The sequence below is a fragment of the Cherax quadricarinatus genome, chromosome 7 (genome assembly GCF_038502225.1).
Source record: "Cherax quadricarinatus isolate ZL_2023a chromosome 7, ASM3850222v1, whole genome shotgun sequence".
NCBI lineage: Eukaryota > Metazoa > Arthropoda > Malacostraca > Decapoda > Parastacidae > Cherax > Cherax quadricarinatus.
Window position 1 is genome coordinate 68,402,366 of NC_091298.1, and position 27,741 is coordinate 68,430,106.

The 27,741-nt window shown below is 43.3% G+C and overlaps 2 protein-coding genes and 1 long non-coding RNA gene across 7 annotated transcripts in view; 1 reads left to right on the top strand and 2 right to left on the bottom strand.

The window, feature by feature from the left end:
• Nucleotides 1-9,279, bottom strand: part of LOC128686962 (multidrug resistance-associated protein 1-like) — a 75,200-nt gene extending 65,921 nt beyond the window's left edge. For 3 of the 5 annotated variants that reach the window (XM_070082684.1, XM_070082678.1, XM_070082677.1), the window contains exon 1: nucleotides 8,747-8,849. In XM_070082684.1, coding sequence (XP_069938785.1) covers nucleotides 8,747-8,792 — 46 coding nt within the window. In that variant the 5' untranslated portion in view covers nucleotides 8,793-8,849. Of the gene's footprint in view, nucleotides 1-8,656; nucleotides 8,850-9,125 lie in introns of those variants that run through there. The other 2 variants (XM_070082681.1, XM_070082679.1) reach the window with 2 other exon arrangements.
• A 10,538-nt stretch (nucleotides 9,280-19,817) lies between these two features.
• On the top strand, nucleotides 19,818-21,271 carry LOC128686965 (uncharacterized). Its single transcript, XM_070082685.1, has one exon. The coding sequence runs from the start codon at nucleotides 19,960-19,962 to the stop codon at nucleotides 20,752-20,754; it is 795 nt and encodes a 264-aa protein (XP_069938786.1). The 5' UTR covers nucleotides 19,818-19,959; the 3' UTR covers nucleotides 20,755-21,271.
• A 2,531-nt stretch (nucleotides 21,272-23,802) lies between these two features.
• Nucleotides 23,803-24,733, bottom strand: LOC138852378 (uncharacterized). The gene is made up of 2 exons (XR_011391703.1): nucleotides 24,042-24,733; nucleotides 23,803-24,006 (listed from the first exon to the last, which is right to left on the bottom strand). It is a non-coding gene; the product is annotated as an uncharacterized lncRNA (long non-coding RNA).
• Nucleotides 24,734-27,741: the final 3,008 nt, after the last annotated feature.

Genomic DNA, 27,741 nt, shown 5'->3' on the forward strand with positions numbered 1-27,741 from the left:
ACACACACACACACACACACACACACACACACACACACACACTTTAGTTTAATATGTTTATTATGCACCCCATACCCATCCTGTGGGCGGTAGTCAAAAGATTACAAAGGTACATAATGGGTCCAGCGACTGGACCCCAAAGTTATGATAGCTGAACTAGTTACAAAGGTAATGAACTCCAGGTAGATCTGGTCACAATCATGGCAAGTTACAGAGGTGATGAATCAGCTTCACTCCTATACATGGTTACAGTCATGAGCAAATTACAAAGTAATGAACCACTGATACGTCCACACCTGGTCACAATTGTAATGAGTTATAAATACAAATATTAAGTGGATCATACACCCAGACTAGGGCGCGCGCACACACGTACACACACGAGGGCGCACGCACGGACATGTGCACACGAGCGTACAAATATATGCATACACACAAGGACGCACACCCACACACACACACCCACACACACACACACACCAACACCCACACACACACACCCTCACACACACCCACACACACACCCTCACACACACCCACACACACACACCCACACACGCACACACACCCACACACGCACACACAAGATTCAAAGAAGTGTTCACAGAGGAGACAGAAGGGACTCCAGAAAGACGGAGAGGTGGGGCACACCACCATGTGCTGAACACAGTGCACACAACCGAGGAAGAAGTGAAGAGGCTTCTGAGTGAGCTAGATACCTCAAAGGCAATGGGGCCAGATAACATCTCCCCATGGGTATTGAGAGAGGGAGCAGAGGCGCTAGGTGTACCCCTAACAACAATATTCAATACATCTATCGAAACAGGGAGATTGCCTGAGGCATGGAAGACAGCAAATGTAGTCCCAATCTTTAAAAAAGGAGACAGACATGAAGCATTAAACTACAGACCAGTGTCACTGACATGTATAGTATGCAAAATCATGGAGAAGATTATCAGGAGAAGAGTGGTGGAACACCTAGAAAGGAATGATCTCATCAACAGCAGCCAACATGGTTTCAGGGACGGGAAATCCTGTGTCACAAACCTACTGGAGTTCTATGACATGGTGACAGCAGTAAGACAAGAGAGAGAGGGGTGGGTGGATTGCATTTTCTTGGACTGCAAGAAGGCGTTTGACACAGTTCCACACAAGAGATTGGTGCAAAAACTGGAGGACCAAGCAGGGATAACAGGGAAGGCACTACAATGGATCAGGGAATACTTGTCAGGAAGACAGCAGCGAGTCATGGTACGTGGCGAGGTGTCAGAGTGGGCACCTGTGACCAGCGGGGTCCCGCAGGGGTCAGTCCTAGGACCAGTGCTGTTTCTGGTATTTGTGAACGACATGACGAAAGGAATAGACTCTGAGGTGTCCCTGTTTGCAGATGACGTGAAGTTGATGAGAAGAATTCACTCGATCGAAGACCAGGCAGAACTACAAAGGGATCTGGACAGGCTGCAGACCTGGTCCAGCAATTGGCTCCTGGAGTTCAATCCCACCAAGTGCAAAGTCATGAAGATTGGGGAAGGGCAAAGAAGGCCGCAGACGGAGTACAGTCTAGGGGGTCAGAGACTACAAACCTCACTCAAGGAAAAAGATCTTGGGGTGAGTATAACACCAGGCACATCTCCTGAAGCGCACATCAACCAAATAACTGCTGCAGCATATGGGCGCCTAGCAAACCTCAGAACAGCATTCCGACATCTTAATAAGGAATCATTCAGGACCCTGTACACCGTGTACGTTAGGCCCATATTGGAGTATGCGGCACCAGTTTGGAACCCACACCTAGCCAAGCACGTGAAGAAACTAGAGAAAGTGCAAAGGTTTGCAACAAGACTAGTCCCAGAGCTAAGAGGTATGTCCTACGAGGAGAGGTTAAGGGAAATCAACCTGACGACACTGGAGGACAGGAGAGATAGGGGGGACATGATAACGACATACAAAATACTGAGAGGAATTGACAAGGTGGACAAAGACAGGATGTTCCAGAGATTGGACACAGTAACAAGGGGACACAGTTGGAAGCTGAAGACACAGATGAATCACAGGGATGTTAGGAAGTATTTCTTCAGCCACAGAGTAGTCAGTAAGTGGAATAGTTTGGGAAGCGATGTAGTGGAGGCAGGATCCATACATAGCTTTAAGCAGAGGTATGATAAAGCTCACGGCTCAGGGAGAGTGACCTAGTAGCGATCAGTGAAGAGGCGGGGCCAGGAGCTCGGACTCGACCCCCGCAACCTCAACTAGGTGAGTACACACACACACACACAGTAAGTAAGTAAGTAAGTAAATTTATTCAGGTATACACAATACAGTTACATAGAATTATCATACATAGCAGCATATGTGTAGAGAACCTAGGATAACCCAAAAAAGTCAGACAGAGTGACTTATTTCCATTGGGGTCCTTTAGACACACACACACACACACACACACACACACACACACACACACACACACACACACACACACACACACACACGCACACATGTGGTAATGCTTTATTTACAGCTAGCAAAGTCAGGGTATTTCTCCAGAATGGTCTGCAATATACCACTGTGGATAAAATACTTTGCCATTTCTTGAACATTTCTGAGTGAGTTGTTTCTAAATTCATTAATTTGATCACACTCCAGTACATAATGACGCAAGGTGTGACAATAGTCCATCTGGCAAAGTTTACATTTCGTTTGGTCTACATCTGGTGGTGGTGATTTAACCTGCCAAAGATACTTGTAACCCAGCCGGAGCCGGGCAGTAGTGACATCCAAGAGTCTGCTTATCTTGTTGGATGCACCATAGACATGTGGCTCCTCCTGCATGATGGAATGATGATAGATGGACTGACTTGTGTCAATCTCCCTAAGTCTTAAGTCAATAAAGTTCATTTGAAGTTCTTTTCGTATTATTGTTCTCAAACTGCTAACTGACAACCCAAGATTGTAATCTACCCCCTCTTTGAAAGCATACAGCTTAGCCAATTTATCAGTTCTATCATGCATCTGAAGACCAATGTGAGATGGAATCCACAGCATGTGCACTCTGACTCCACTGTCCACAATCTTACCATACCTATGTCTGGCTTCTGACACAAGCATGCCACAATTTATACTTAATGAGTTGAGAGCATTTATGGATGACAGAGAATCAGTTACAATTAAAGTGTCAACCTTAGATACATGGACACATTTGAGTGCAAGGAGTATGGCAAACAGTTCTGTTTGAAGGGTAGAGGCCCAGTTGTTGATGCGTCTTCCAATTTCTTTATGAGAGCCATCACTGTGTGACAACAGCAGCACTACCAGCTGCACCAGTGGACTGGTGAACAGAACCATCGACGTAAATAATTAGTGAAAGAGTGTTGTGTGTGACTAAGTTATCAATACAGCTTAAGGCATCATGTTTGGCTTCAAGACGAAGCTTTGGTTGTGATTTAAGAAGAGTTTTGGGGGGAAATGGAGGAATGGTAGTTTGGAATGGGGTAATTTCCCATGGAGCAGGGAAATGTCTCTGTTGTCTAACTTGATATAGATCATGTAGCTGGTTCATGCGGAGGTCGGTTCCAGTTTTTTCGATCCATCTGGAAGGATGTTCACCAGTGCTGAGGAAAGTTTGGAGGGCTTCTGTGCAGGGGTTTGAATGGGCTAGCCTAAGCATATTGACCCCAATAAGGATATTTCTTTCAGTAACACGATCTCTAATGCTTGGAATATTAAGTTCTTTCCGCATATTTAAAATTTTGGCAGTACGAGGGCATCCTAAGATGATCCTCATTGCTTCGTTTTGCAGTTTTTCCAGCCCTCCAAGCTTCCAGTCAGACACGAGTGCAAGTAGTGGCGCCGCATAATCAACCAATGATCTAATATAAGCAAGATACATCATTTTCACAATTTTAACATTAGCACCATACCTGGGATGAAAACCTGCCACAACTCTAAGTGCTCTCAGCCTTTCTTTGCATTGGCGACAAAGTCTCGTTACAACAGGTCCAAGTAGTGGAACCTCAAAGCCTAGATACCTGTATCTGCTTACATATTCTAGAAGAGACCCATCATGCAACTGGATCTGACGAACTGTGCCTCTCTGCCGAGGAGGACGCCTGTTGAGTATCTTTGTTTTATCCCCTGAGATTATTAACCCCAGGTCCTGACACGAGGCTAGTACATGATTAAGAATGTTTTGGGTGTTGGAGAATCCGGTAGTGTGAATCATTATGTCATCAGCAAAACTAACCATATAATGATGGGGCTGGCTAGGCATGGCATTAAGTAAGGCATTAATCAAAATGTTGAAAAGGGTGGGACTAAGCACACCTCCCTGTGGGGTTCCTAATTCAAAATCTTTAGTTACACTTATATGTCCCTGGAACAACACAGACGACTTTCTGTTGGACAGGTAACCTTTAATCCAGCGGAGAAGCCATCCTTCAACATCCATTCTGGCAAGTTCACTAATGATTACATGTCGGTTGGCTACATCAAAAGCGGATTTAAGGTCAAGGAAGGTAGTGTATGAGCTGTCAGTGTGCAGAGTGAGAAAGGTGGTAATGCAATGATGCACACTCCTTCCATGCATGAAGCCATGCAACCGGGGTGACAAGAATTCCTTAATTCTGTGCATAAGACGATTAAGAATCATCCTTTCGAATGTTTTACACAAGCAGCTAGTAAGGGATATTGGGCGAAATGAGTTTTGTTGATTGGGCTTCGGAATGGGAATAATGAGGCTATTGGTCCATGATTTAGGGAGCTCCCCATTGACATAACTCATGTTATATAATTCAAGTAAAGGATTACCTGGTACTCGACACAGCAATCTGAGTATGTTGTAAGTAATACCATCCTTACCAGGCGACGTGGAGTTGCCCTTAGTGCTGTATCAAGTTCATAATTAGTGAAAGGAATGTTGCAGTCATCATCTGCCTTGCTGAGCATAAAGCAAACAAGTCTCTCCCTTGCATCATATTTGTCCATTAATTTCGCCTGTGTGGTACTGGGAAGACTGTCATAGCTAGATGTAGCAGCCCAAGCACTAATTCATTTGCCCTATGCAAGGGATGAGGGTGCGCGATCTGCCCAGTTCTGTTACCCTTAATTCTATTTATGTCCCTCTATGCCCGGCTAAGTGGGGTGTGAGCATTGAGACCATTGACAAATTGTTCCCAGTCTGTTTGCCGCAGCTCTGTCATACGCTCTCTGGCAGCAGCAAGGGCAGTTTGGAAGAGGCTCAGCATTTCAGGGGTACGATGGTTTCTATAGGCTAGGCCTAGTCTGCGAGCAGTACGTTTCAATGTTCGAAGTTTAGAATCATTGTAATAGGTATGATTTTTATAAGACTTATGATTATTATGGAAGTCATTTGGATTTAGAGTAGTAGGAGGTTTCAGAGGCGGCTCTAAGAAGTTCTGAATACTGCTCACAAGGTCATTGTTAAAAGTCTCGACAGAGGAACACTCATAGGAATTATACCAGTCAGTCACATGTGAACAAAGTCATCATGTTGATCAGGGGAAACATTAAGACGTTTCCGTTTGAATATCCCACCAGGGAGAATAGTATTACCAATATCTCGAGAGGTTAGCCTTGGGAAATGATCAGACGCTATATCTGTTACATAACCCAAGAAAGTCAGTGCGTCATCGAGGACTGTCTAACTTATTTCCATTGGGGTCCTTAATCTTGTCCCCCCAGGATGCGACCCACACCAGTCGACTAACACCCAGGTACCTATTTGCTGCTAGGTGAACAGGTGTAAGGAAACGTGTCGGAATGTTTCCACCCGCCGGGAATCGAACCCGGGCCATCCGTGTGTGAAGCGGGAGCTTTAGCCACCAGGCCACCGGGGCACCATATGTGTAAACTTCGACCAAAGTGGGTAGAACACAACTAGCGGGGATACGCAGAGGAAAATATTCCCTTGTATGCTACGGTAGACGCCGTATTGAGTCCTACCTCCTGACTACTTGGGATCAGTTAGTAAGTTTATTCAGGTATACACATTATTATTATTATTATTATTATTATTATTATTATTATTATTATTATTATTATTATTATTATTATTGTTATTATTATTATTATTATTATTATTATTATTATTATTATTATAATCAAGGGGGAAGCGCTAAACCCGTAGGATAATACAGCGCCTTGGGGGATGTGGAAGGCATTCAGGCTTAATTCGGGGAACTGGAGCACAGATCCAATTCCCTAAATCAAGAGCCCCTCATGAACATCAAGGAACCTTCCCTGAGGGGGCAGGTATACACAAATACAGTTACATAGATTATTATACATAGCAGCATATGTGTAAAGAACCTGGGATAACCCAAAAAAGTCAGTGACTCATTTCCATTGGGGTCCTTTAGGGAGGTGTCCATTACATGAGGTCAGTCAGCGTCGTAGTCCCCCACAGGAGATGAAATAGGTGATTAGAGAACCTGGTCAGAGATGCTACAGGATGGGTATGTGGTGCATAATAAAGAGATTAATTACTACACTAAGTCTTCAAGGAGTGGAAAGCCCCACCTGGGGCTTTCCACTCTTTGAATATAACTAAAAGGAACTAAGGAATTTTTAAGTTTAGTCTAAATTTTACCCGAGACGCTACTCATGTCCTGTACAGTAATACGGAAAATAGATTATTATCTCTATTTCAACATATGTAATGACCCCTACAATGTTATAACATTGTAAAAAAAATCCCTGTCATGCTGAACCATGGTTCATGTCAGAGATTTCAAGATTTAACATTTTTATAAACCGTCCTTATTTAATAATAATTCAGTAGTTATAAGTTAATTTTGCGGCTGCTTGAAATACTCGCCATAACCAAAGCTGTCTATATATATCATGATAATATACAGACATGATATATATATATATATATATAGCATGATATATAATGTTAACTGATCAACTATATAATATACTGTTTAGATTATTATTATTATTATTATTATTATTATTATTATTATTATCATTATTATTATTATTATTATTATTGGTAGTAGTAGTAGTTTGCCTGGAGAGAGTTCCGGGGGCCAACGCCCCCGCGGCCCGGTCTGTGACCAGGCCTCATGGTGGATCAGGGCCTGATCAACCAGGCTGTTACTGCTGGCTGCACGCAGTAGTAGTAGCATTTTATTATCTTCCAAATTTATTTTAATAAAACCTTACATTTTCAATATTTTGAACTGTGAGTATCTTCCTCCAGGAATCAGGTCCAGTGGTGGAGGGGTAAGCCAGTGGAAGGCCTCGGTCAGATGACCAAAAGCTCCATCTGTGGGTCATCATTAGACTAAGACCCGCGTCAGGAAACACTTGTCCTGTTTCCTGACAACCCTTACCTAGCATCATAAATATTACCTTGCTCACTCTAACAGCACGTCAAATCATAAAAACCGTATCTTCACCGGGTACCAGATCAACCAGGCTGTGATGGATATGTGGACCAGTAGGGCACCAGCAACAACCTGGTTGACCAGGCAAGCACCAGACGAGCCTGCCCCAAGGCCGGCCTCTGGGAGTAAATAAACTCTCGGAACTCATCAAAGATAAGATAAGAGAGAGAGATAAGATTTCGTTCGGATTTTTAACCCCGGAGGGTTAGCCACCCAGGATAACCCAAGAAAGTCAGTGCTGCACTCTAACAGCACCTTTCAAGGCAGGTGAAATTGCCGACCTAGAAAATGTACAGAGAACTTTCACGGCGCGCATAACGGAGATAAAACACCTCAATTACTGGGAGCGCTTGAGGTTCCTAAAACTGTATTCCCTGGAACGCAGGAGGGAGAGATACATGATTATATACACCTGGAAAATCCTAGAGGGACTAGTACCGAACTTGCACACGAAAATCACTCACTACGAAAGCAAAAGACTTGGCAGACGATGCACCATCCCCCCAATGAAAAGCAGGGGTGTCACTAGCACGTTAAGAGACCATACAATAAGTGTCAGGGCCCCGAGACTGTTCAACTGCCTCCCAGCACACATAAGGGGGATTACCAACAGACCCCTGGCAGTCTTCAAGCTGGCACTGGACAAGCACCTAAAGTCAGTTCCTGATCAGCCGGGCTGTGGCTCGTACGTTGGTTTGCGTGCAGCCAGCAGCAACAGCCTGGTTGATCAGGCGCTGATCCACCAGGAGGCCTGGTCACAGACCGGGCCGCGGGGGCATTGACCCCCGAAACTCTCTCCAGGTAAACTCCAGGTAAACTCCAGGACTGTCTAACTTATTTCCATTGGGGTCCTTAATCTTGTCCCCCAGGATGCGACCCACACCAGTCCACTAACACCCAGGTACCTATTTGCTGCTAGGTGAACAGGACAACAGGTGTAAGGAAACGTGTCGAAATTTCCACCCGCCGGGAATCGAACCCGGGCCCTCCGTGTGTGAAGCGGAGTTTACCTGGAAAGGGTTTCGGGGGGTCAACGCCCCCGCGGCTCGATCTAAGACCAGGCTTCATGGTGAATCAGGGTCTGATCAACCAGGCTGTTACTATGGTGGTGATTGATTTTTCACACGAAAACGTCTGTTATATTCCATCACTTACAAAATCTTTCCCACTTGCAGTATTTTCAACTTTTCGACTCAATAATGAGTCGAAAAGCTGAAAATACCGCATTTAAAAGACAGTTTACCAACCTGGCGGTGTCTAGTAGTGTTGTTGGTGTCTGGTCCATCAAATATCAGTATTCACTACACATATATAAATGTCCTGGAGGAACGACTAACCTTTGTAGTCCTCAGAGCGTGCACGACCAAGACTCACATCATACATACAGTGAACGATGCTCTTATATACATCAGTGTATATTGGTGCAGTGATGAGATGACAGGAGGGTGTGTTCCCCACTAGTTGTGCCTGCGTGTGGATAACATTACCATAATTGTAGCCATGTGTGTGGGGGAATTACTTAACTACTCCCGTATACATGTGTGAGATTATGTAGTTATAGGCCTGTGTGTATGTGTGAGATTACTCAAAGGACTCCAATGGATATAAGTCACTCTGACTTTTTTGGGTTATCCCAGGTTCTCTACACATATGCTGCAATGTATAATAATCTATGGAACTGTATTTGTGTATACCTGAATAAACTCACTGACTTACCTGTTTATGGATGACTCTGTGTGTGTGATGGCTCCCTCGGATGCTATGGCAAGAGGAGAGTTTATCGACGTGTCTGTATTGTGTTACAATAACAAAAAATTAGCTACGGTCATGGTTATCAGCAGGGTTCCCAGGCAATCTGTTCACTGTGTTAGTCTCAAGGATGATTATTGGTTAGTTAAGGGGAGGAGATGATAGATATTCACGATAGCTTAGTAACAATAAAAACCCATATTGTGTTTAATGTTATATTTATCAATTGTAACAATTATAACAATTTGGCCCAAAGTAAGTCAAAAAAGATGTGAGCACTTGTTTAAGGTTATTATGACCCTCGTCAGGAGAATTTTTCCTATTGCTAGGAAAGATACATTTATCCACCCTCCACAGACATAGCCATAACTATTAAAGTGGTGGAGGGGTAAGCCAGTGGAAGGCCTCGGTCAGATGACCAAAAGCTCTAGTAGCAGGTCATCATGACTAAAACCCGCGTCAGGAAACACATGTCCTGCTTCCTGACAAACTTTACCTTATCTTACCTAACCTAGCCTAACCTAACCTAACCTAACATAACCTAACATAACCCCTAAACTCTACATTCAGTCTACAGTGCTCTACACACACTATTATTATTACTAACCTGCTACATTCCTTAGTTCTAGTATTGTTTAAGCACTGTTCTCATTATTTTAGCCTACTTTGATTAGTCTTGCCAGTATTCAACCTTCGTAACTCCAGTTCCTTAATCATTTTTAATTTTGAGGATTAAACCGTGTTTAAATCTGTACATTCCCATGATAACATTAAGTGTAGACTGGACAAATACACAAATAATTCTTTTCAATATCATGCAGCATATTGTGGCTAATTATGTTAATGATAACTTCATGAACAATATATATATGTCGTGCTGAATAGGTAAAACTTGTGATTTTTGGCTTAAATAGCACCGGTCTTCTTGCCGAATAAGACAAGCGAAAATTTGTGTATGCAACAATTTCGAAAAAATCATTCTGAACCTAACGAAAAAAATATATTTCATTGTGTTTGTTTATTATTAAATTATTGTAAACTTATCTGCAATATATTTACTTGGATTATGCTAAATTAAATTGTGCTTGTTATAATCAGGTTAGGTAAGTTTTCTAAGGTTCTTTTGGTACACCAAGGCAGGGTGCCCCAAAAAGAAAAACCCTAAAAAAAAGTTAGTTTAATATGTTTATTATGTACCCCATACCCACCCTGTGGGTGGTAGCTACCCCATACCCATCCTGTGGGTGGTAGTCACCCCATACCCATCCTGTGGGTGGTAGTCACCCCATACCCATCCTGTGGGTGGTAGTCAAAAGATCACAGAGGTACATAATGGGTCCAGGGACTGGGCCCCAAAGTTTTGATAGCTAAACAGGGTACAAAGGTAATGAACTCACAAGTGTCAGGGACCCAAGACTGTTCAACTGCCTCCAAGCATACATCAGGGGGATTACCTCTGGCTATCTTCAAGCAGGCACTGGACAGGCACCTGAAGTCAGTACCTAACCAGCCGGGCTGTGGTTCGTACGTTGGATTACGTGCGGCCAGCAGTAACAGCCTGGTTGATCAGGCCCTGATCCACCACGAGGCCTGGTCGCATACCGGGCCGCGGGGGCGTTGACCCCTGGAACTCACCCCAGGTATCACTCAACACTTTCACCACATAACTCACACATAACCACTGTCTTTGTAGAGGCGCTCAAATACGATAGCTTAGCGTCCCTCCTAACACACAATATTCCAACCCCCTCCTTTATATTGTTGGAAGTTCCTCTCATGTACAGGTTGTGTATTTCTCCAGTATTGGTCAAGTATTGTACCAGTATTGGTCCAGTATTGTACCAGTATCGGTCCAGTATTGTACTAGTATTGGTCCAGTATTGTACCAGTATTGGTCCAGTATTGTACCAGTATTGGTTCAGTACTGTACCAGTACTGGTCCAGTATTGGTCCAGTATTGTACTAGTATTGGTCCAGTATTGTACCAGTATTGGTCCAGTATTGTACCAGTATTGGTTCAGTACTGTACCAGTATTGGTCCAGTATTGTACCAGTATTGTTCCAGTATTGTACCAGTAGATTTCAGATTAGATTTTGCCACCGAAGTGGCTAGTTTATTGTGCACACCATATCCATCCTGTGGACGGTAGCGCAAGAGCATATGGATACACAAAACGCCTAGTAACTAGGTTCCAAAATGGTTAACAGGTGTAGATATGGATTTATATCTACCTATCTACAGTTCACTTATCTGTTACAAATTTAGGAAATTTGCTTAGTATATCTGGCATCTTATATATACCAGTATTGTTCCAGTATTGTGCCAGTATTGGTCCAGTATTGTACCAGTATTGTACCAGTATTGTTCCAGTATTGGTCCAGTATTGTACCAGTATTGTTCCAGTATTGTACCAGTATTGTACAAGCATTGTTCCAGTATTGTACCAGTATTGTTCCAGTATTGTACCAGTATTGTTCCAGTATTGTGCCTTTTGCCTCATTAAAGATGACAATTCCAGACTGGACAGAAGAATGACGACATCACAACGAACAAGTCAATAAATTTTACACAGAAAACTGTACGAGATATACTGGTTGGTTATAAATAGATGATAAGATAAATCTGATCATAAAATATATATATTTTTTAGAGAGGCAGTAGCAGTACAGATTTGTGCAATGTTTAAAATGGGAATATAAGTATTACAGACATTCGCCTATGGTAACTTATGCAGATTTAACCAAAAATAGCCTAATGAAGTCAATGTGACTTGAGAGAGAGAGAGAGAGAGAGAGAGAGAGAGAGAGAGAGAGAGAGAGAGAGAGAGAGAGAGAGAGAGAGAGAGAGAGAGAGAGAGAGAGAGAGAGAGAATGATGTTCTTAGGCCTTTCATGTTGTAAATGGAATGCTTCATCAGGAGCAATCAGTGAGATGGATGGAGAACCCCAGCTGGTGTGTCCAGAGAGACAATCCAGCCACCTACATGTGGTTGCTGGGGTTAAATCTCAGCTCCTGGCCTCGCGTGTGTTTGTGTAGATATGTTGGTGACTGTGTTTGTGTGCGTGTTTGTGTACGTAATGTGTTGGTACTGCTGTAACTTGCACCTAGGTTTTAGGTACACACACACACAATATAACAATGGTCTTGAAGGAACGCATATTATGGACAATAATCATGTACATTGTGTAGATTTAATCTTGAGTAACCAACTAAAACCAGTGTGATATTGTCCGTGTGTGTACTCACCTAGTTGTGGTTGCAGGGGTCGAGTCACAGCTTCTGGCCCCGCCTCGTGTGTGTGTGTGTGTGTGTACTCACGTAGTTGTACTCAGTTGTGGTTGCAGGGATCGACTCAGCTCCTGGCCCCGCCTCGTGTGTGTGTACTCACATAGTTGTGGTTGCAGGGGTCGATTTACAGCTCCTGGCCCTGCCTCGTGTGTGTGTGTGTGTGTGTGTGTGTACTCACCTAATCGTGGTTGCAGGGGTTGATTCACAGCTCCTGGCCCCGCCTCTTCACTGGTCGATGGTGTGTATGTGTCGTGATGTGTACATGTAAATGAGGATGTATCATGTGTACATGGGAACTTATATCCTGTCTTGTGTACATAATGTACATAGGATGAAAATTAGCAGGAGTCGAGTCATAGCTCCTGGCCCCTATGTGTTGTGTACCTGTGACTGTATAGCCTACGTGTGCTATGTACGTATGAATTTCTAGCCAACATGTATAGGAGACACAAAGACGGTTTAGTGTACATGTGTGTAAGTGTATCTACGTTGTGTGGAAGTGCGTGTGTGCGTATCACAAGCAGACTTGTCCCCATCCATCTCTCAACTATAAACTCTCACTGCCAATTCTCGCTTAACTCACTCAACTCGCCCCACCTCAAGTATAAAATACAGTCCTTATTCAGTGCAAGCATCCAGGACATACACCAACACAAGAGCAAAAGAAGGAATGCAACAAATCTAAAAGCAATGAAGAGAAACGAACAGAAGAAAGCAAAGATACGGACACATGTCTAGCCTCGCACAGGGTGCCTCGGGACGTGTCATGGCCGCCGCCCCTCCATGATTACACCATGTTAATTATAATTCTTGATTTAGCTAGGCTATATACAGGTAGTTACATTACACATAAGGCAGCTGCATTTTGAATTAAATAACTACACACTGTGTATAGTCGCCATACACATACAGAGGGATATTTAATGATGCCTTAACATATATCTAACAATCCCAGGAAATCAATATATACATTATATATATTATTTATCTTTAGACGATACAGATATACAACTGAGAAATATATTACAGACTTGGAGCTGAAAAGAAGCCAGTGATTCAGAACAGCTATTTATTATTTAAGTTCAATTATCCAATACGCCAGATCGTGTGATTTATCAGTTCTATGTAATTTTTTCAAGGTTACCAGCCAGAGCTACGCAATAAACATGTCTACGATAGACGTATAATGAGGATCTAGCCAGTGATGAGACATTATTCTATATATCTTATCTTTATCCTGGAAGGGGCCCCTCAAATGCTTTGTATAACTGTGATCTCAACAAACACTCCAGTGTCACCTATTTCTGTATTAACAATGTAGTGTTGATATATGCTTGTATTTTCAGGGGCCCCCACTGTATCTTACTGTTCTCAGGGCCCCCACTGTGTCTTACTGTTCTTAGGGCCCCCACTGTATCTTACTGTTCTCAGGGTCCCCCACTGTTTCTTACTGTTCTCAGGGACCCCTACTGTATCTTACTGTTCTCAGGGTCCCCACTGTATCTTACTGTTCTCAGGGCCCCCACTGTATCTTACTGTTCTCAGGGACCCCACTGTATCTTACTGTTCTCAGGGACCCCACTGTATCTTACTGTTCTCAGGGACTCCTACTGTATCTTACTGTTCTCAGGGCCCCCACTGTATCTTACTGTTCTCAGGGCCCCCACTGTATCTTACTGTTCTCAGGGCCCCAACTGTATCTTACTGTTCTCAGGGACTCCTACTGTATCTTACTGTTCTCAGGGACTCCTACTGTATCTTACTGTTCTCAGGGGCCCCACTGTATCTTACTGTTCTCAGGGTCCCCACTGTACCTTACTGTTCTCAGGGCCCCCACTGTATCTTACTGTTCTCAGGGACTCCTACTGTATCTTACTGTTCTCAGGGGCCCCACTGTATCTTACTGTTCTCAGGGTCCCCACTGTATCTTACTGTTCTCAGGGTCCCCACTGTATCTTACTGTTCTCAGGGTCCCCACTGTACCTTACTGTTCTCAGGGGCCCCACTGTACCTTACTGTTCTCAGGGCCCCCACTGTACCTTACTGTTCTCAGGCCCCCCACTGTACCTTACTGTTCTCAGGGGCCCTACTGTACCTTACTGTTCTCAGGGGCCCCACTGTATCTTACTGTTCTCAGGGCCCCCACTGTACCTTACTGTTCTCAGGGCCCCCACTGTACCTTACTGTTCTCAGGGCCCCCACTGTACCTTACTGTTCTCAGGGCCCCCACTGTACCTTACTGTTCTCAGGGGCCCCACTGTATCTTACTGTTCTCAGGGTCCCCACTGTATCTTACTGTTCTCAGGGCCCCCACTGTACCTTACTGTTCTCAGGGTCCCCACTGTACCTTACTGTTCTCAGGGCCCCCACTGTACCTTACTGTTCTCAGGGTCCCCACTGTACCTTACTGTTCTCAGGGGCCCCACTGTATCTTACTGTTCTCAGGGTCCCCACTGTACCTTACTGTTCTCAGGGGCCCCACTGTACCTTACTGTTCTCAGGGGCCCCACTGTATCTTACTGTTCTCAGGGTCCCCACTGTACCTTACTGTTCTCAGGGTCCCCACTGTACCTTACTGTTCTCAGGGGCCCCACTGTACCTTACTGTTCTCAGGGGCCCCACTGTACCTTACTGTTCTCAGGGTCCCCACTGTACCTTACTGTTCTCAGGGGCCCCACTGTATCTTACTGTTCTCAGGGCCCCCACTGTACCTTACTGTTCTCAGGGTCCCCACTGTACCTTACTGTTCTCAGGGGCCCCACTGTATCTTACTGTTCTCAGGGTCCCCACTGTACCTTACTGTTCTCAGGGCCCCCTACTGTATCTTACTGTTCTCAGGGTCCCCACTGTACCTTACTGTTCTCAGGGCCCCCACTGTACCTTACTGTTCTCAGGGTCCCCCACTGTACCTTACTGTTCTCAGGGTCCCCACTGTACCTTACTGTTCTCAGGGCCCCCACTGTACCTTACTGTTCTCAGGGGCCCCACTGTATCTTACTGTTCTCAGGGTCCCCACTGTATCTTACTGTTCTCAGGGTCCCCACTGTATCTTACTGTTCTCAGGGTCCCCACTGTACCTTACTGTTCTCAGGGTCCCCACTGTATCTTACTGTTCTCAGGGGCCCCACTGTATCTTACTGTTCTCAGGGTCTCCACTGTACCTTACTGTTCTCAGGGCCCCCACTGTACCTTACTGTTCTCAGGGGCCCCACTGTATCTTACTGTTCTCAGGGTCCCCACTGTATCTTACTGTTCTCAGGGTCCCCACTGTATCTTACTGTTCTCAGGGTCCCCATTGTATCTTACTGTTCTCAGGGTCCCCACTGTACCTTACTGTTCTCAGGGCCCCCACTGTACCTTACTGTTCTCAGGGGCCCCACTGTATCTTACTGTTCTCAGGGTCCCCACTGTATCTTACTGTTCTCAGGGTCCCCACTGTATCTTACTGTTCTCAGGGTCCCCACTGTATCTTACTGTTCTCAGGGTCCCCACTGTACCTTACTGTTCTCAGGGTCCCCACTGTATCTTACTGTTCTCAGGGCCCCCACTGTACCTTACTGTTCTCAGGGTCCCCACTGTACCTTACTGTTCTCAGGGACCCCTACTGTATCTTACTGTTCTCAGGGTCCCCACTGTATCTTACTGTTCTCAGGGCCCCCACTGTATCTTACTGTTCTCAGGGACCCCACTGTATCTTACTGTTCTCAGGGACCCCTACTGTATCTTACTGTTCTCAGGGCCCCCACTGTACCTTACTGTTCTCAGGGCCCCCACTGTATCTTACTGTTCTCAGGGTCCCCACTGTACCTTACTGTTCTCAGGGTCCCCACTGTATCTTACTGTTCTCAGGGGCCCCACTGTATCTTACTGTTCTCAGGGTCCCCACTGTACCTTACTGTTCTCAGGGACCCCACTGTACCTTACTGTTCTCAGGGGCCCCACTGTATCTTACTGTTCTCAGGGTCCCCACTGTATCTTACTGTTCTCAGGGTCCCCACTGTATCTTACTGTTCTCAGGGTCCCCACTGTATCTTACTGTTCTCAGGGTCCCCACTGTACCTTACTGTTCTCAGGGTCCCCACTGTATCTTACTGTTCTCAGGGCCCCCACTGTACCTTACTGTTCTCAGGGTCCCCACTGTACCTTACTGTTCTCAGGGACCCCTACTGTATCTTACTGTTCTCAGGGTCCCCACTGTATCTTACTGTTCTCAGGGCCCCCACTGTATCTTACTGTTCTCAGGGACCCCACTGTATCTTACTGTTCTCAGGGACCCCTACTGTATCTTACTGTTCTCAGGGCCCCCACTGTACCTTACTGTTCTCAGGGCCCCCACTGTATCTTACTGTTCTCAGGGCCCCCACTGTATCTTACTGTTCTCAGGGACCCCACTGTATCTTACTGTTCTCAGGGACCCCTACTGTATCTTACTGTTCTCAGGGTCCCCACTGTACCTTATCGTTCTCAGGGCCCCCTACTGTATCTTACTGTTCTCAGGGCCCCCACTGTATCTTACTGTTCTCAGGGCCCCCACTGTATCTTACTGTTCTCAGGGACCCCTACTGTATCTTACTGTTCTCAGGGTCCCCACTGTACCTTACTGTTCTCAGGGCCCCCACTGTATCTTACTGTTCTCAGGAGCCCCCACTGTATCTTACTGTTCTCAGGGACCCCTACTGTATCATACTGTTCTCAGGGACCCCACTGTATCTTACTGTTCTCAGGGTCCCCACTGTACCTTACTGTTCTCAGGGACCCCTACTGTATCATACTGTTCTCAGGGACCCCACTGTATCTTACTGTTCTCAGGGACCCCTACTGTATCTTACTGTTCTCAGGGTCCCCACTGTACCTTACTGTTCTCAGGGCCCCCACTGTATCTTACTGTTCTCAGGGACCCCACTGTATCTCACTGTTCTCAGGATCCCCACTGTACCTTACTGTTCTCAGGGCCCCCTACTGTATCATACTGTTCTCAGGGCCCCCACTGTACCTTACTGTTCTCAGGGCCCCAACTGTATCTTACTGTTCTCAGGAGCCCCCACTGTATCTTACTGTTCTCAGGGGCCCCACTGTATCTTACTGCTCTCAGGGCCTCCACTGTATCTTACTGTTCTCAGGGTCCCCACTGTATCTTACTGTTCTCAGGGACCCCTACTGTATCTTACTGTTCTCAGGGACCCCTACTGTATCTTACTGTTCTCAGGGCCCCCACTGTACCTTACTGTTCTCAGGGGCCCCACTGTATCTTACTGTTCTCAGGGGCCCCACTGTATCTTACTGTTCTCAGGGACCCCTACTGTATCTTACTGTTCTCAGGGCCCCCACTGTACCTTACTGTTCTCAGGGGCCCCACTGTATCTTACTGTTCTCAGGGGCCCCACTGTATCTTACTGTTCTCAGGGTCCCCACTGTACCTTACTGTTCTCAGGGCCCCCACTGTATCTTACTGTTCTCAGGGACCCCTACTGTATCATACTGTTCTCAGGGACCCCACTGTATCTTACTGTTCTCAGGGCCCCAACTGTATCTTACTGTTCTCAGGGTCCCCACTGTACCTTACTGTTCTCAGGGACCCCTTCTGTATCATACTGTTCTCAGGGACCCCACTGTATCTTACTGTTCTCAGGGACCCCTACTGTATCTTACTGTTCTCAGGGTCCCCACTGTACCTTACTGTTCTCAGGGCCCCCACTGTATCTTACTGTTCTCAGGGACCCCACTGTATCTCACTGTTCTCAGGATCCCCACTGTACCTTACTGTTCTCAGGGCCCCCTACTGTATCATACTGTTCTCAGGGCCCCCACTGTACCTTACTGTTCTCAGGGCCCCAACTGTATCTTACTGTTCTCAGGAGCCCCCACTGTATCTTACTGTTCTCAGGGGCCCCACTGTATCTTACTGTTCTCAGGGCCCCCACTGTATCTTACTGTTCTCAGGGTCCCCACTGTACCTTACTGTTCTCAGGAGCCCCCACTGTATCTTACTGTTCTCAGGGGCCCCACTGTATCTTACTGTTCTCAGGGCCCCCACTGTATCTTACTGTTCTCAGGGTCCCCACTGTATCTTGCTGTTCTCAGGGACCCCTACTGTATCTTACTGTTCTCAGGGACCCCCACTGTACCTTACTGTTCTCAGGGCCCCCACTGTACCTTACTGTTCTCAGGGGCCCCACTGTATCTTACTGTTCTCAGGGGCCCCACTGTATCTTACTGTTCTCAGGGGCCCCACTGTATCTTACTGTTCTCAGGGGCCCCACTGTATCTTACTGTTCTCAGGGGCCCCACTGTATCTTACCTATCCATGATTTTAAACAGTAATATCGCATAAAATCACATACATAGAGAAAAGTAGTCAGCAATAAGGACCCAATGGAAGTCGCTCCGACATTTTTTTTTTTTTTTTGGGGGGGGGGGTTCCTGGGTAATTTACACATATGTTACTCTGTATGATAACTTGTGTAAGTGTACTTATGTGTACCTGTGGCTAAATAAACTTATTAACATACATAAACAGCAGCAGAAGAATCTTGTCGTGTACTAGACGTGTTTTAACAGAAGCCGGACCTGTCTATTACGATCCTTGTCTACGTGACTCTGGCTGATGCAAGATCCTCGCCATGTTCTCCATCACCCAACAAGTTTATTTAGGCGCAGATAGACATAAGTAGTTATGATAGATAGTGTAAGTTACCTAGTATAACCCCCCAAAAGTCAAACTGACTTATTTCCAATGGGGTCTTTGTAGTATTTTATTTAAGACAGATGTCCATGGAAATAAGTCACTTTTTCTGGCTTTTTTGGTTAATTCTGGATAAATTTCACATGTTACCATGTATGGTAATTGTACTTATGTACCTGTACCTAAATAAAGTTACTGATCCTTGACGTGTGTACATTATCATATATACAGAGCTAGTATTGTCTAGTATTAACGACCGAATTAATACAATAGGAAATTTAATACAATAGGACATTTTTGCTGTTTCGAAATTTGTCGAATTTTCTTTATGGTAAATCTACTTTCATGATTTTTTTATTTTTTGGGGGCATGTCTATTTGTGTTCAACTCTGTTACTGGGTCAATATTAATACAGTACATCAATATATTGCTTTTTAGTCTATGCCTTGACGTCATGACCAAAAAAAAGAGAATGACTCAGGCTTTCCGGTTCCTAGGTTCCTACTCCTCTGCGACATGCGCGCCACCTGGGCTCTAGTTATACGTTTGGTACATTTATTTAGGCCAACCAGAGCTTAGATTCGAGCGACTGGTATGAGACGAGCCTTCTGATTGGCGGAGAGTATCAAAGTAGTGACGCAAGCTGTGTGAGCTCACGACGGTTATATAAGGGAGTCACTGGGGCGCGGCTCCTCATATTATCCCCAGACTAAGTTGAGTGAGCACGCAACTGTGAACCGCAATTTTTTTGCATTATTTCTCTACGTTATCTGTGCTTATAGAGGAAAACCGTACTGAGAAACTTTCAAAAGAAAACAGAAGAGTATTTCAATGGAGAACTTCCCAGAAATCGAATCCCTTCTGGCCAACAACATCTTCAAAATGGCACCGCAGAACGGACGTGATGAAAGTGAACAGGTTATCGAGTTTGACTTGGATCAACTGACAGATGAAGGTGGGCTGGTCAGTTTTATTCTAGGTAGTGACCTTGAGTCTGACACCCAGACTGAGCCTTCAAGGCAATCTGACGATATAGTGAACTATACAACTTTGAAGGCAGTGCCACCCATGACCCTGGGATCTGTGGTAGACACCCCATATACTGACCTCGATAATCCAACCTTTGTAACACAGATGTTCACCAGTGAGGTCACCATTCCAAGTACTGTGCAGAGCATTGAAGAAGTGAGCATTCCAAGTACAGTGGAGTCCATGCCCGTCACTGCAGCTGATGACTTCAACTTCGAGCATATGAGGGCAGTGGCACCTTCAGACATCTTCTGCGAGGAAGCTCCCAAGAAGAGAGGACGTAAACGCAAGTCACAAGATGAGGCCAGACCTTCCCGCAGGCGACGCCCCAAGAAGCCAAAAGTTTACGAAATTGAAACCCCATTTGAAAATGAAGAGTTGGAGAGGAAACGCAAGAACGCCCAGAATGCCAAGAGACATCGTGACTTGCAAAAGCAGAGACTACTGGATATGCAGAAGGCGCTGGATACTGTTACTGCAGAGAAAAATGGCCTGCAGGAGGAGGTTCGACAACTACGGCAGGAGCAGGCGAGGTTGATGCAGCAAATACAAATCTACCAGCAGCAGAATGGAGGCACCGTTTATATCCTGTCCTGAACATCTAACGTCGAAACCACCTGATGACCAACCTGGAGCAGAATCAAAAGAAAAATGGAACTGAACCCAAAGACAAACCAGTTACAGCATCCTGTCAAGCAGGGTGCTCTTACCCGCTTGAAACAACACCACTCTACCTGTACACTGCATGTCAGCTCTCCTGCATGAGAACATATGAGCTCTCGTGTGTGAGAGCATGTGAGCTCTCCTGCATGAGAACATGTGAACTCTTCTGCATGAGAACGTATGTGCTTGTGCATCACTACAACATGTTACACATTACAACTTACTCTACACTTACATGCATTTTTTTTGTTTTAATTGCTCTTAACTGTGATATATGCAAGTTTTTAACTACCTCACCTAACTTATTGTGATTGCTAAAGATTGCTCAACTATAATTACCTCAAATGTGATATTTATATAAGAACGGGGTAACTTTTGCATTTGATATTTCGAGTACTGAAAAGACATCAAATTTCAGTGCTATAATTCACACTAATAACTAATCACATGATTTTTTTTTTTAATTTCAGGTTCAGTTCATCGTGGTGGACTGCTACTGGTGCTGTGTTAGAAACCTAGAGAGTTCCAGGGGGGTCAGCGCCCCCGTGGCCCGGTCTGTTGCCATGATGTGACCACCACCACAGTCCAACATCCCAGGAACAACGACCACATTACTGTTTTAGCTATGCTGTGGCGTAAGTGGTATACACTGTAAAGTCTGAATATTTATCTAAGCTTTATGCTAAGTTGGCGGATTTATAAACTTTTATGATAGGGTTAATTTATAAACTAGTTGTATGCTAGGTTTGATAATTTATAAACTAGTTGTATGCTACGTTTGATAATTTATAAACTAGTTGTATGCTACGTTTGATAATTTATAAACTAGTTGTATGCTACGTTTGATAATTTATAAACTAGTTGTATGCTACGTTTGATAATTTATAAACTAGTTGTATGCTAGGTTTGATAATTTATAAACTAGTTGTATGCTAGGTTTGATAATTTATAAACTAGTTGTATGCTAGGTTTGATAATTTATAAACTAGTTGTATGCTAGGTTTGATAATTTATAAACTAGTTGTATGCTAGGTTTGATAATTTATAAACTAGTTGTATGCTACATTTGATAATTTATAAACTAGTTGTATGCTACGTTTGATAATTTATAAACTAGTATGGAAGATTTGAATTTATACAGTTTAACACTTGTAATGAATGTTGAATTTATAAATTAGTATGCAGGGTTTGAATTTATACAGTTTAGCACTTAGTTTTCACTGTTGAATTTATTGACTAGTTTTATGCTAGATATATGTGCCAATTTATGTATTATAATTTAACTATTGTAATTATCGTGAGTATTTTGCTACAAGAACAAATTTTACAAAAATATAAGAATGGTTTGTGACTCGTTTATATTCTGTAGATTTTGTAATGTTAATAAGGTAATCTATTTTTAATTGACTAATTAAAAACACACAGCATTGCTATATAGATTTGGAATAATTTGTTCATGTAGAAAATATATATCTATTATTACATGTTCATAATTCAGCAGGTTTATTGCATAACAAAAATTGCTAATTTACCAGGTATTTTGTGCAACAGTACATTAATAATTTAGCAGATTATTGCCCAACATGATTATAATAGTGATTTAAAAAGGAATGAGTATAACACTAGGACATATTTGAAAACATTTTTAGTCCTGAGACCTTGATCATTTCTGAGAAGTAATCAAGGTTCCAGGGCTGAAAAGTTCTCATATATCCCATTGTTTGCTCACATATATTTAAACTCCTTTGTATCTAATACCAAGGTTTACACTGGAATTTTATAATTAAGCTGATATAGTTCTCTTAACAAATTTTCTTACTCAAAATTAATGTTCTGATTGCAGTTACGATTTTTTAAAGCTATTTAAAAACTTTTGTTTATTTAAACTAACAATATATAAGGCTGATGTAATTTATAGTATCTAGTCTTTTGTCTAAATAGTCTTGTCTGACGATTTGACTGACTACTTAGTTCAGTTTGATTACTAATAGTACAAATTGATCCTAGTCATTGTAAGAGTATATTGTGTATAGTCCTTTGTCTGTGGATCTGACTTAATTACCTAGTGCAAATTAAAGTACAAATTTACACTTATATATCACAATAGTTATAAGTCTTTATGGTTGGTCCATCTCTATGTGCATTCACAAATGATAACTCACTTGTATATGGTAACTGTAATAACATGTTATGTAGCTTAAAGGGATAGGGGAGATTGTGTGTATCAGTGGTGTGTAATACAAACAAGATTATCAATTACACATGTACAGTATTTGAGTATCTGATTCTGTGGACGTTTCGTCAACCAGTGGCTTTATTGATACAATATAGGAAACTGGAGAGGTAGAAGACGAGATAATCAGCCTAGAAGCAGAACACAAGTCTTGACAGTCGTCAAGACTGTGTGTACTGAACATTGCTCCTTGTACTGATTTGTGTACTGAACATTACTCCTTGTACTGATTTGTGTACAGAACATTGCTCCTTGTACTGATTATCTCATTTTCTACCTCTCCAGTCTTCTGTATTGCATTGGTCAAGCCACTGGCTGACGAAACGTCTACAGAATAGACACCCAGATGTTGCACGTCTTAATTCATTATAGGGGAGATTGCCATGGTGCAAGTGAAGGACTCCTCTAAGGAATTTGAGTTATCCTAGACTTCCTTGGATTGAATCTGATTACATCCTATTTCCCAGGCACTGCATTGACTCCTATGATTTTAGTGCTCCCTCTTGAGTTTATGTAAATATTACTCATTGGAAAGAGCTAAAACTTGAGGAGTCTGCAATGCTTCAAGAATGGGAGGTAATTAGGTTTGATCCTGGGAAGGAGAGACTGCTGAAATTACTCTTGATCAAGAGCCTGTCACCAGCATCAAGGTAACCTGTCCCTCTTAGAAGGGGAGAGGGTTCTTTCTACAGCTTTACTATTGCACTATTTAATTATTTTTGGTATGTATGTACTTGTTTTGCTAGACATTTACTTGTTTTAACTATTTTATAACATCTCTCATTTTTATTCCCTACTTCAATTTCTTTTTCTGCTCTTGCCACTTTTCCTCATTATTTTGTCTGCATTTCTGTTTTTATCCTACCCCATCTAATTAATTTATCTAGCTTCTCTTCATTATTTGTTTCCTCTTCTGCCTTCTGTTTCACTTCTCATCTTTTTTCCTCTTCCGCCTTTGTTTCACTTCTCATCTTTTCTCCTCTTCTGCCTTCTGTTTCACTTCTCATCTTTTTTCCTCTTCTGCCTTCTGTTTCACTTCTCGTCTTATTTTTCCTCTTCTGCCTTCTGTTTCACTTCTCATCTTTTTTCCTCTTCTGCCTTCTGTTTCACTTCTCATCTTATTTTTCCTCTTCTGCCTTCTGTTTCACTTCTCATCTTATTTTTCCTCTTCTGCCTTCTGTTTCACTTCTCATCTTATTTTTCCTCTTCTGCCTTCTGTTTCACTTCTCATCTTATTTTTCCTCTTCTGCCTTCTGTTTCACTTCTCATCCTGTGTGAGCATCATTCACATTTCACTATGATCAACACCAAACTAAGAATTCAACTAATACTTCACTAATTTTGTAATACTAGTCAAACGAACTGATGATCATCTTGTAGAATGAGCTAACTTTATTTTGTAGATTGATCTAATCTTATTATCTTTTTATATTTGATGGATCTAATCTTATTTATTCAACAATCCAATTGTGATTGTTTCCTGGGTTTATAACCTGGACAATACTGCATGCACATTACTATTGTTTTAATTTATTATAATTATTATTAATACGTGCAATATTTTAAGTCCAGAATTAAAGTACCTTATTACCTGTGATACCAGATTTTATAACTATTATATATATATATATTATATATATATATATATATATATATATATATATATATATATATATATATATATATATATATATATATATATATACATATACATATATATATATATATATATTATATATATATATATATATATTTTTTTTTTTTTTTTTTTGTAAAAACATGGAAAAAATTAAAATATAAAGTTTCTTAATTTGTATTATTTTTTTTACCATATTTTGCATTTGTGATACATAATGAAGGTCTGAATAACATGAGTTTGGGTGTCTATGCCAAGTTTGTAATCTTAGGGTTTAATCCCTCTTTAGGTATCCTTTGATGCACGGGAACTCTGCCTCTCGGATCAAACCTGATCGCTTACCGTTTTACTGCAAAAGATGCTGTATGACGCCCTATGGGTTTAGCGCTTTTAAGTACAGTATAATAATTCTAGGTCAAAACTGTAACGTATCAGAAGTGAATATGGTAATGGTATACAATGCAGACAGGTTAAGATACTGTTCAGCAGTTGGGTATCTTGATTCCTGAAACGCTCCGCCTACACAGTAGGCTTCTTCCTGAAACGCTTCGCCTACACAGTAGGCTTCTACAGTCCAGTACAGAAGAGTTAGCAGAGGTAGAGATATAATCAGTCCATTACCCTTGAAGAAGTAAAGTGAACGGGTACAAGACAGGTTCTTGTAAGAAACTGTCACGTGGGGATATTGGGGAATATGGGAGTAAAGGGAGGGAAAAGGGCAGGAGAGGTGAGTCAAGTGATTAGCGGAGGTAAGTAAACAACGGGGACAGTGAATATTACTATTCCATTCAAACACAGTTTATTATTAAGTCCTTGTACAATAATATATTTGGGAACAGGAGAACATTATTGGGGTTTAGATAAATGGGGATGGCACACATAAGCAGTGAGACGGAATACAATCAACTGACGAAACAGAATATAACTTACAATATAGTTCAGAGGACAGTTCACCACAGGAACTAAATCACACACTAGCCACAGGTCCCAAGACCTATACAGCACAAGCACTGCTCCAAGCCAGTACTCTGCCCAATGTCTCCAGAGACTCCAGCAGCCCTCTCCCAAACCCTGCACACTAGCAGCAGCTCCGCTCGAATCTCCTTTGCTCAGCTGTTCCTTGGGCTTATATGGTCTTCAAAGCACCCCCCACAATGAGGTGTACACACGTGTTTTGACCTGACGCCGAGATCTGACACCGTCAAGGACAAAAGGTCTCATATTTAAGCCGAAAGGCGTGTCTAACAGCTATTTGCTAAGGCAAGGTGTGACCATACAATTGGTTAAACTAGGTGTCCCTTAGCGACCTCAAAAGCACATAATCTGAGATTCTTTAACAACAATCTTACACAGGGTTGGTCCTCACTGCAAGGCTCTTGTGAACCTTACTGGTTTAACGCTTGACTTGGTTATGTTTAGATATGTTGCAGTTTAACTATAGTATCTGCACACCTCTGGCACGACAGTAATGGAGTGAATGACGAAAGTGTTTCTTCTTCCTCGGGGTCACCCTGCCTAGGTGGGTAACTGCCTGTTGTAACAAGGCAGGTGATGGGGGCTTATACTCTAATGGTAAACAAGAACCACAAACAAATGAGCAAGACAGATGTGTAACACTTGGTTATTTCTTGTGCAGATGTTCGCCAGCCAGTGGCTGTTGTCAGTTCAGTAGAGATTAATACTGTAGATGGAATCCATGAAATAGTAATCTGAGGTGATCAGTCCCTCAGCATTGATGAATCTGATCCATCATTTTTCAAGGCTGAGGGACTGATTACCTCAAACTATTGCTTGGTTTTCCGTCATTATACACAGTACTGGACTGATAAAGCCACTGGTTGGCGACACATCTCCACAATGATACCCTCGTGTTGCTCAAGTGTCTTATTCATCTAGATAAGACTTCATCCAAGGAAGTGGAGCTATCCTTCCTTTTCTTAGATCATGATTACATCCTATTCCGTAGGTGATGAACCCCTACGGCTTTAGCGTTTCCCCTTGATTATGGAAATTCTAAAAGATGTCGCGTGCTGTATGACCCCCCTACAGGTTCAGCGCTTCCCCAAGATGTGCCACGTGTTCAAGGTTATCTAGATCACCCAAGCTGTGATGGACATGTGGGTCAGCAGGGCGCCAGCAACAACAGCTTGGTTGACCAAGCAAGCACCAGACGAGCCTGGACCTGAGTCAAGCTGCGAGAGCAGGAAAATTAGACCCGTCAAAGGTGTCTGGAGTTTACCTGGAGAGAGTTTCGGGGGTCAACGCCCCCGCGGCCCGGTCTGTGACCAGGCCTCCTGGTGGATCAGCGCCTGATCAACCAGGCTGTTGCTGCTGGCTGCACGCAAACCAACGTACGAGCCACAGCCCGGCTGATCAGGAACTGACTTTAGGTGCTTGTCCAGTGCCAGCTTGAAGACTGCCAGGGGTCTGTTGGTAATCCCCCTTATGTATGCTGGGAGGCAGTTGAACAGTCTCGGGCCCCTGACACTTATTGTATGGTCTCTTAACGTGCTAGTGACACCCCTGCTTTTCATTGGGGGGATGTTGCATCGTCTGCCAAGTCTTTTGCTTTCGTAGTGAGTGATTTTCGTGTGCAAGTTCGGTACTAGTCCCTCTAGGATTTTCCAGGTGTATATAATCATGTATCTCTCCCTCCTGCGTTCCAGGGAATACAGGGGATACAGGGAATACATCAGATGTTTATGTTTCTACAATGCATAAAGCTAAAAGATTTATAACAGCCTTTTCAAAGGACTAGCGAGTTATAAAGGATATAATAATAATATATTTACTAGGAGTACATGATACAACTTATACAGACCATAGCTGACACCAATGACTTACTACTATATAGAAAGCCGCTTGTTATGATGAGCATTTCCCGCAAATTAGGTCAGTTTTGTCCCAGGATGCGACCCACACCAGTCCACTAACACCCAGGTACCTATTTTACTGATGGGTGAACATGCACAACCAATGTACGGAAACACGTCCGATGTTTCCACCCCTTCGCCAGGAATCGAACCCGGACAACTCGCCGTGTGAAGCGAGA

Coding starts and splice junctions, on each gene's coding strand:
- LOC128686965 (XM_070082685.1), top strand. CDS start 19,960: ATGGAGAACTTCCCAGAAATCGAATCCCTTCTGGCCAACAACATCTTC.